General features: G+C 37.4%; 2 protein-coding genes across 2 annotated transcripts; both read right to left on the bottom strand.

The window, feature by feature from the left end:
* Positions 1–1,163: 1,163 nt before the first annotated feature.
* Positions 1,164–2,725, bottom strand: fabp4a (fatty acid binding protein 4a). Its single transcript, NM_001303291.1, is given in 4 exon segments — positions 1,164–1,440; positions 2,064–2,165; positions 2,247–2,422; positions 2,610–2,725. Coding segments are annotated over 4 exon segments (405 nt in total). The 5' UTR covers positions 2,683–2,725; the 3' UTR covers positions 1,164–1,386.
* A 1,359-nt stretch (positions 2,726–4,084) lies between these two features.
* mrpl53 (mitochondrial ribosomal protein L53) lies at positions 4,085–7,080 on the bottom strand. Its single transcript, XM_010777439.1, has 3 exons — positions 6,935–7,080; positions 5,487–5,599; positions 4,085–4,284 (listed from the first exon to the last, which is right to left on the bottom strand). Exons 1-3 carry the CDS (start codon positions 7,027–7,029, stop codon positions 4,163–4,165), a joined length of 330 nt encoding a protein of 109 aa, XP_010775741.1. The 5' UTR covers positions 7,030–7,080; the 3' UTR covers positions 4,085–4,162.
* Between the last annotated feature and the right edge of the window lie 3,739 nt (positions 7,081–10,819).

The raw sequence follows: 10,819 nt of genomic DNA on the forward strand, positions 1-10,819 counted from the left end.
AAATAAATAAATAACATTTTAAAAAAACGAGGACGCACATGATTTATGAGGTGCTTTACAGTCTATTGCATACATTAATATAAGGCTTTTTTACTACCAGATCACCAAGTTTAATGTTCAAGAAAAGGTTAAAAAAATAAATAAATAGAATCTGGGGCTTTTGGGGCCACTAGGGAGCTGCGTTAAGTGTTAAAGGAAATTGCAATAGAGGCTAAAAGGTTGAGAAACGAGTTAACAACTGGCACTTAAGATGTTGAAGTGTAATGTCTTTGAGACAGTAAAACATGGCCAATGACACACAAATACAACTTTGCTCTGTTGACCTCTGGTAGTTATCCCCGTGGCGGGGTATGTTCATTGACTTGGAACCGCTCCAAAGGTTCAAACACTGTGCGTCCCCTACTCCCGGTGCCATTGTCCACGCTGAAGGGAACAAGAGCGTTGGCTCACAATAGCACCTGTTTCAGCTGTTTTTGCCATTAGATCCAATCAGGGCTATCGTCTCCCTTTTCCTGTCATGGGAAAGTGTCCATCGGTTCTGGAACAACCCCCCCCCCCCGTAAAACACAGAGACTTGAGCCGTGGCCAAAGGGTGGAGACGTCTGTAGGGACGACCCATAATGTGTTTTAGTTTCTCCATGTGCGCACAGCTGCCAGCATATGAGCAATGGGAAATGTTCGACCTCCTAAAAAGGAAGAGAGGATACATTTCCTCACTGACCTCTCTGCATGATGCTCTCGATACTTCTAAAAAGGGTTCACATTCCTCAAGGGAGCCCCTGCCAACATGCATCATATATCATGAGGATGGCTGACTTATTGACCTTTAAATATGAGATATGTTTTGGATCTTTTTGAAACTGACCAAAAAAAGGAAGCACGAAAGGATTGTACAAGCCAAAGTGGGAAAAGTGATGTGGAATAATCACAGTAATATTCACCGGGCATGGGAATAAACCATTAAAGTCAGGAAATCAGCTTGTCAGATTAGGCTCCCATTAGAGCACTTTTTTGTGAAACATTCCTCAGCATGCCCTGATGATTGGAATGCTTTCAAGAATCTCATAATTGAATTTGGACGATAGGCTGTTCTATAAACAGCAGAGAACCTGACTTATACACAACCATCAGGAACTAACAATGAACTCACTGAGACGCAATTTTGAGAAATTTTCATTGATTTTTATTCAAATCACCACAACAATTCCAAATGAAACCAAATGCGTCATGTTGGAGAACAGAGGCACAGGGATTTATTTTGGTAAAAACAGTGAAGATAAAGAGTAGTAAGAGAAGAACACGCCTTTACTTTAGTTTGGTATAACGCTCATTGAACTGAGCCTGTCATCCAGCAATGCATCCAACGAGTGGGCTGAAGGGAGCCAATCATGCCTCCATCACGTATGTCCTCACTGCGATCACATCACCCATAATGCATTTCTGTGGGAGAAAAAAGGGAGATCAGGTGTGGTCCGACGATCAAAAAGAGGTGCAGTTGTAAAGAAGGTGAAGAGGAATATGTTTTGAGTTAGAAGAAAAATGTATGCTACAGCTATCCAACTCTATAACATGTGTCTGTACACAGTTAAACAGTATATTCCCAAAGTGTGTCTGTGGTTATTTAAATGAAGCTTTATCCTTTATAATATTGTCTTATTCCCCTGTAATAAAGCCTAACTGCACTCTTTCTATATAAATATAATATACACTTTATAGTATTCAATTAAATTGCCCCCCTCTCTGTCACAGGATTTCCTGTAGTACAATAACATTGTAATTACTCTCAAATACATGTTTTCTCTTATTCTCAAGTGGATATGAACAATATATTCGTATAGCACCACATTAACACTTTATAAACAAAAATCAAAACATACAATCTTGATTAAATAAATACATGACATTATAAAAACTGTTAAATACTTGTGATCCTGATCGATGAGCTACATTTACAGACTATTGCTTGGATTTATAACGGCATTTTGTTGCTAGATTTCTACCAGATTACCAAGTTTGATTTTCCACATGAAGTAGGCTAATGAGAAGAAAAAAATAACCCTTACCGCTACCAATTTCCCATCTTCGATCTCCCTCTCGATATTTGTCTCTTTGCCATCCCAGCACTGTTTCTGCACAAGTTTCCCGTTCTCCAGAGTCACCACGGTCTGCAGGACACAAACAGAGACAAGCCGTTACCTCCAGCACAGACTCGGGCTGTGATTATTTTTCAAACCACATTAACTAACCCTGGTCTTCCTATCGTCTGCGGTCGTCTCTTCGAATGGCTCGTTTAGCTTGAACTTGATCTCAGTGGTTTTGAAAGTGCTCTGAGACTTCAAGCATACAAACCCTTGATCGTCCACGCTCACCACCAAGTTGGGTTTGGTGCGATTCCCCACCTGCCGGGTCGCAAATCCCACACCTGCACAGCGGGAGGGCAAGATCAGAAAAATGCATTAAAGATAACACACTGCAGGCTTAATGGTTTAAAAAAAAATACAACTATATAAAATATATCTGACATGTTTTGCATAAGTTACAGTTTATAGTTTAACATCTGACACCCTGAAAGTGGTTTTCCATCATTAATCTTAAATATATTCTCCTACCGATTGCTTTCATGTAGTCATCAAAGTTATCGCTGGAAATCATCTTCCACGTCCCAACAAATTTCTCAACCATTTTTGCAGCTTCTGATATCCTCGACAATAACCAGTGAAGTGACTCTGGGTTCAACTCTCTTCCAGTGTGGGAATAGACTCCTTTTTAAAGGGCCAGACCGACATCAAATGACACAGAATGAGCCAATCACATCCTGCTACGTCACTTAATAGAGCGTTTCCAGCCCTTCTTGTTACTAGCATGTGAAGCTTCATGGGCTTTCTCATAAAAGGGTGTGCAAAATTCAAAAGCTGAAACGTATTCATGTTTTTTTAGTTACTTTAAATTCTGAGCTAAATGGGCACCTGTCACCACAAAAATCGAAATATATTGCCATTTCAATGAAGGATACAAGAACATGTCCCCTCAGCCTTAATAATTTACACATGTTTTATAAATGAAATGTAACTTATTGAACTTGAAATTAATTTCCATGAGTTTGCTAAATGCGAGCTGCTGACAATCTACACCAACATCTGTACATTAAAACGGATTATTATTTGCAGCTGCAGACTTGATGGTTAAAACCCTTCATTCCATAATAAATTAAAAATAAATATTGTGGATTTAATTGCTTTACCCCATTAGTGTTTATTTGCATTTAAATGTAACAAATACAGGCAAGTGGGATTCATTCATAACCTCTTAACCCATGACTGATCTGTAATGCATTAATACATTATTTACTATTGAAGCCATTAGTTACAACTTAGAAAACATTTTATGGAAGACAACTAATTAAGGGGCACACACATTTTAGATGGCAGTGTCATAGAAGACATCAAACCACCATCAGGACCATGTTTTTAGCTCTCAAAGGAACTGATAGAAATACTTTTTATGTGAAAACTGTGAATGTCATAATTCATCCACAAAGAATAACTAGTATGTTACATATGCGAATGGTACAGAGGGGGACAAGCAGAGGGGGCAGGTTTTCAGTTATCTGTGCCTGGGTTTTTTTTCTTTTCACTGGGGCTGCGTTTAAATCTGTGCCAAATTACATTTAAGCCTGCTGTGTCAAAGGTTGGAGCTTGCATAATGTACTCTGAAACGCTGGAATGATCTCTTTTATCAGGAAAATGGCACATACGCAATGATACACCATGACCCTGCACTGATCACAGCACATTTTTTAGCAGTTAAAGCATTTCAAATGATGTCTTTAATATCAAAAATATGCATAGCTGATGGGGATAATGTCGAATATGTTCTCTTGAGAAGAAGGTGCAGTACTTTTTTAAATTTCATAGCAGTGAAGTTGATTATGTCCGCATAGAAGATCAAGAATTTGATGCTTAGATGGTGGAGGAACTTGGATTCATAAGAGGAAGAGGAGTGACTCAGTATCATGCCTGTCCATCACATTACATCAATGCAGTGTAGTGTCAGTAAATCAAAGGTCAAACCACAACAGAACAAACACATTTATATGAAATACTTTAATATTTAACATCCAGGAATATACAAAGATCACAGATAAATTCAACACATATCATTATTATTTCTTTGCTGCTGCGAGTTTTGCCTGTAGTTCTTTGGCTGCGCACATCGACTGAAACGCACTCAGCATCTCGCTGCAGTTCAGCTTCGCTCCCTTCAACATCAGCTTATCTCCGTCCACTGTAGTAGAGAGAGACAAAGACACATTTAAATGACCCATAATGACACATTTACAAATCTCTCTGTATAAGGAGTAAAAAAGGTGAAAATGTAACACTGAGCAGAAGTCGAGTAACACACAATGGGCAACATCCGCACACAGTCCTGCTGACCTATGGCAGACATTTTGACTTTTGACAAGTACTTGACTCATTGTGTGTGAGTAATATCATGTAGTAACAACATCAGCAGGAAATTCCAAGACTAAAACACACACTTAGCTGTAGGCGCTGTGCTGTATGTGCTGAGCTGTAGTTACAATGACGATACACCCTGACTTTTAAAAAACATCCACCAGGAGACCACAACAAATATGTCTCTTTAAATGTTCAGATTTACTTTGAAAAAGAGATTGTTAATATCAATGGGACTCTCCTAGCTTTATACAAGTTAAATACATTTGAAAAACCAGTGTTTTTTTAGTGGGTAAAGTTCATTTATTTAAAGATCACCTCTCCACAATAACCTAGTTCAAATATTATCTAAGAGCCCAACCACCCACTATAATTTCAAATCAAGTAAAAATGTTGTCTTCAAGCACTACCTCAAGTCAACTTCTAATGTAGAATAATCCTACAGTTTCTGTAGTGTCTTCTAACTACTTGAAGTAGTAAAGTACATTAAGTATTCAACCGTGCAACACGTATATGACATTATTACTATATTACACTGTACATTTTGAGTAATTAACTATTTGTATGCCTTAATTATTGTTGTAAATATTATGAAACTACAGTAAATAATTTAATAAGAAACATGTCTATTGTTGTTGTAGTTATATGAGCATGTTTTCATTCTTCTTGTTATTTTTTATATATTTAATTTTATTCTAAAATGCAGCAACTGTTAGTAAATCTAATTTCCCCATGGGGATAAATACAGTGTTTCTGATTCAAGAGAAAATGCAATTCAAAACAACGCTGATTTTTTTCCAATAACAAATCTGAGGATATTATAATTAAAACAAATGTCATTGAATTTTTCTCCATCATTTCCATAATGCAAGTAAAACAATCAGCCTATATGTCGCTACACATCTTTCGTGGATTAAACAATGCCTGGAATATGTACGGCAAATGCAAAACTCAACAGTAACACTGCTTCATAGAACCACACCATTACATATATTGTCCCACACATGAAGGCAGGCAGGTAATACTCACAGTAAGTGATTTCCACTACAGGTTCAGACCTGTCATGCTTCACTGTGGAGATCACCTCACAGTTCAAGTTGGTAGCTCGGACCTTATGTGAACTCATCACGGACAGAAACATCCTGCAGGACAGACCAGCATATCTCAGATTAATTATCCAATAATACAGTAGTGATAGAAAGTACTTAATACATTTATAATGTACAATTTAAAGTTCTTGTATCCAACTTTCCATTTTGTTCTACTTTGCACTTCAACACAAAGTGCCTTTTTCTACAATGTAATATTGCCACATACTTAATCAACATTTCTGAATGTTTTGTCCTCTACCACATTAAAGATTATAGACAAAATTGTTAATTACATGTGGCTTACATGTATGAGTAAAACACCATTCACCAATACCAACATTGCTGAATAATGGCCTTACACACACCCTAACTGTCACAGACGATGTCACTTATTTAGCTTGAATAGGCCCCATCTCATGACCCTGTTGGAGCAGGGTGAAACTGAACATATTTGTTCCTTGCACCAGCCACATTGCTAATGAATGTTTCAAATGTAATGAGCCACTCAGTAGATTTTTCAACCAACATTTTCCCATTTGCATTTTCTTTTACCACTATTTGGCTGGTGTTGATTTCTTCCTGTGTGGGAGTGTGCAGACTGACATCAACCTGACCCTCCTATTGATTTTTTGCACCACTTGTGTGGGAGGGGTGCACATTTATTATTTGTATTGGTTGGTGAAGTTTGGTCATCTCCTAAAATTCAAACATTGCTTAGCTAAAGGTTATCATGGGAAGTCTGATCAGTCAGAATAAATTGAAAAAACATATTTGCCTCTAAACACATGCAAAGGTGCTTTCAGTTATTCTGGATTAATACACCTCTGCTCAGCTCTATTTCTACCAATACAAATGCAAAAGGTGTAATTAGTCCTGCCTTCAAATGGGAAACAAATCCAATAGGAAACTCAGGAAGATGCGAATCAATTAATCTACCATCGTTTCGTCTATACACGCACACACAGTCCTAAAAACATGTCTAGTCAACCAGATTAACTGACAAATTAAAGGCATTTAGACTCATACTATGTAATTTAGTTTTGGCGGATAAGTATAAAACAGTTTTAGCTGAACTATTATAAAAGTAAATACTTGAAATTGTAGCTAGGGTAACGTGCAGTAGGAAGACTAGGAAATCCTTATGTCGTTCGTATTTAACTTTGCACCCACACGCCACACAATCTCATTCAAGCATTCTTGTTTGACAAGAACACGTTTTAAACTAAATAAAATGCGTCCTAAAGACTAAACTATAATCATATCTTCTGGTGGTGACTGCTGTCTGAACAGACAGTCGCCTCATTGTCAAATTACGACTTTAAACCACAGTGGAGTCACACAAAAAGACCCTACGACACAACGAGACATTTAACAAACAACTCTTACCGTGTTGACCCGACATTTGATTCAAATGGACAAAACTGGGCTGTTATGTTCTTCACAGCTTTCAACACCACGGTCACTTTACTGGAAGCCGCCATGTTTTCTGTTGTGTGACCTCTGACCTCAGCAGAGGTTGGTGCTGCTGACGTCTGTCGTTAGAGGGCGCAAGAGGATAAATAATTCACCAGTGTGACATAGTTTACTGAGAATTCATACAAAAAGGGTACACAAATGTCACTAATAGACACACATAGACATAAATAAGCTATAGGCTACAGGCCAAATAAATGTAGGAATATGTGATCATATTGATGATTTTGGGTTTAAAATGAATGCCTGTTCATCAGTTGAATTGTCAGTTTTTTTATTAATTTTAATCTCAATCTCCACCATATTAAATGTTTTGCTTTCATACAATCTTTCAAAAATATTTGACCACATTTGATTTGCATCTTGTACTTGTGCTCTTTGAAAGTTGGTGTATAATATACACCATTATGTGAAGGGAGGTGGGAAATGTATGGATTGTAATTCTGCACCCCTAAAGTGTAAATGCATTTCCAACACGGGGTCTAGAAAAGGTGTTGTTACAGTAAGTCTGAGGCTTGATGTTTTGTTCTTTAAATATAAGACTGCTATTGGAATTCTGCAGGTGTCAATGATCTACAACCACATTCCTGCTCTCTTCAGTGTCAGGTTTCTATTTAGCAGTGGGGGAAATTAACATATAATAACATCTGTACTTACTTACTGTACTGCTACTTAATGCTTCAACTCTAATACAATTCAGAACCAAATATTTAACTTCACTACATTTATCTGATAACTTAAGTCAAATTCCTGTTTTAGATAAGTGGTACAACATATTATCAAAAAATCAATTATAATATTACATCATTAAGACTTTATTGATTCTCAGGGGTAGTTAAAGTGATGAACACATTAATGTTTCAATAATTATAATCCAATAATATAATATTGTTATATTAAAGCAGGACATTGTGCAGAATAAGTACTTTACCTTTGATACTATTGTAATTCTTACTTTTACTGAAGTAAAAGTTAGAAAAAAGTACTTTTATTGAAACACAGTTCATATACAGTACCTCGTTTACTTAGAAAATCTGATTAGCCTGTTTATTTCACCGCCAGAGCACTTAAGCACTTAATAATAGTTTAATAACACACATGTAGATTAACAGCCTTTGTGTGTATAGGCTGACAGTATGTAAACAGCTCCATCTCTCCATCTCGTTCGCAACCACATGACAAAGCTCATTATCAAACTCACAGGGAAACTGACTTTGGCACCTTCCTGCAAACATCTGACAAACGATGTCACAAAGAAGAATTATGTTAAGAGAAAACAAGTGGGGGTCTGTCACTGCACTAAGTCAATTAAGGAGGTGCTGCTCTCCAAATAGACAATCAAACAGACACTTTTCATAATCAAATAGACAGGCAGGACGGGAATGCTCTGCCACTAATGCTGCTTCCTGCACTCTTCAGATGAAAAGAGGTCAAAAGCCTGACAGGGTATAAAAAACATGTCGGAAATGGTAATGCTTTAAATTGTGAATGTGTTGGCACTTAAGTCAAATGTAATCATGGCATGAATTGTTTCTAAAAAATAAATGAGCGCGTGTGTAATGTGGGAGATTGCTGCATGACATCAAAACAACAATTTGTCATTTTCTCAAGGGAAGGTTGTCACATCAGACGTTTCACAGTGAAGACTATAATGTGTGTATTTCATGTCAGCATGAATAAATACATAAATGAAGTAAGTTCAGTATATTTTCTGAATAAACTAATTAAGTTTGGTCAAAAGTGGTCAAGTTTAAAGTTTAAATACACTCCACACTCTCATCTAATCGGCCCATTTGGTAAAAAAACTCATTTTTACACTTTATTTACACTTCCTTCCTCTCTCTTCAGTATAGCTGGGTATTTATAGCCACTCTGTTTTCAGGGCGTGTGCAGAACAAATGTGTTATTCTCAGATCAGCCCACCCCAGTTAGTTCAATTTATCCTAACTTCAACACGCCTCCAGTCTCTTTCCTGAGCGGCCGACAGTCCGACGCAGCGTCTGACAGTTGGACAGTGGCGGCACGGGCCTCTAAATTTAGACATACAGCTTCTGAGAGGCAAAAGCATTTCCTATACACTCCCCACACCCAACACACAGATACACAGTCACACTTATGATGTAGTTGTGCTGTAACAGCAGTCAGAAAGTAGGGGAAAGAGCGCTCAGGAACAATGAATGCTCAAGGGGATGTTTGACCGCAAAGAAAATAGAGGTATTGTCTTGGTGCAGGATTTCATTTATCAAGTTCTCTGCCTGAGTACAAAAATAACTCACAAAATGTCCTTTTCATTTTAATGGTCCTACAAGGAGGCACTAGTGTTTTTTTTAAATAACTGTCCTGTTTAATGCTGCTGGACTCTGTCATTGTTACTTCTACTATTTGGTGTATGTCATTATTAACCTGTTAAGCCCCAAGGTCCCCGCCCGTGGGTACTTTACTTTTTTTTTCCACGACACTGTGTCTCAGGGGATCTTAATATTTAAGAACCTATTAATGTGTTATACCAGATTAACGGAAATAATCTCAGCTAATTGACGATACAAACCATTTTTACCAAAACGAAACATAAGTCTCATAAGATCTAAATGACCCCTGAGCGAAAAATGCACAGAACTCAAGATAAAAATACCCTTATTACTTATTGTAGCTGCACATACAATATATCCGATTAAAGCTGAGGTTCCACAGATTATGTAGGTATATAGTATCATCACTGAGTGATCCGAATTTGCGAAGCAAAGACAGACATCACAACACTTACCTTTACGGAGCTTTTAGGGAGATCGTCTCACCGTAGCTGTCAATCTGATCAAAAGACATGTTCAATGGCATTAAAACGAGAAAAAACGTGGCTGGATCGGTTAATCCATAGGTTGATAATGTGTCTGTGTAATAATGTTTTTCATTTATAATCCATAATTCCATTTTTATGTAAAAATCGCAGAGCAAAAGTTAGCTGCTAATGGTAGCCACCAGAGTATCGCAGCTTCTGGTCTTGGCTATGCGGCAGTCTAACACACACACATTACCAAATAAGGACTATGTGGGAGTTCCCCTCGATTCCATTGGCTCTGACGGTTAGAAAGAGATGTCACATGTCAAAAGTCAGCAAGGGGGGCCAGAGATATGGAAAATCCACCCAAATGGCCCCAGAAGAGGTTTGTTTTTGCTAAATCTCTCTAAAAAGGTCAAATATAACTTGTTTTGCATCAATCTTGATACAGGGTACTTATTATATGTTATACTTTGGATTCCTAAAGCTTTTAGTCTACTAACCCATCATCCAAGGTTAGTTTTCACTATAAGTACAAAATATCTTTTGGACGGACACTATAATTTACAGTTTTTTACCATGTTCAATCTGAATTTTCTTTAAAATAAAAAACATCTATATTGATTCTGACTCTTCTACATCCAACTGACAGGTTTATCATTACTTTGAGAAAAAAGATTATTAATGTAATCCTTTTAGAAGGGAAGATATGGTCATTTGTTCTGGGAATGTCATTTTCGAGCTTGAAACCTGAAAAACAGGCTCAGGGTTTAACAGGTTAAGTGTCAGAAAACATGATGATGTTATTTCTCACAAAGAGGTCATAGACCCTCTGCTTTTCACACTTTGGGTAACATCCAGTTAAGATGTGATTATAGTAGCTATTGTTGTCAATCATGGAGCTGCTCCTGGAAGAGAATTAATTCAACAATGTGTGAACACTCAGGGGGTTTCTTGGGAAATAGCAGTCTATTTCCCCCTCAAGACAAACAGTGATCTAGTAGGCTTGGTATTTCTATATT

Source organism: Notothenia coriiceps, unplaced genomic scaffold, assembly GCF_000735185.1.
Source record: "Notothenia coriiceps isolate Sejong01 unplaced genomic scaffold, NC01 NC01_scaffold00018246, whole genome shotgun sequence".
Classification (NCBI taxonomy): domain Eukaryota; kingdom Metazoa; phylum Chordata; class Actinopteri; order Perciformes; family Nototheniidae; genus Notothenia; species Notothenia coriiceps.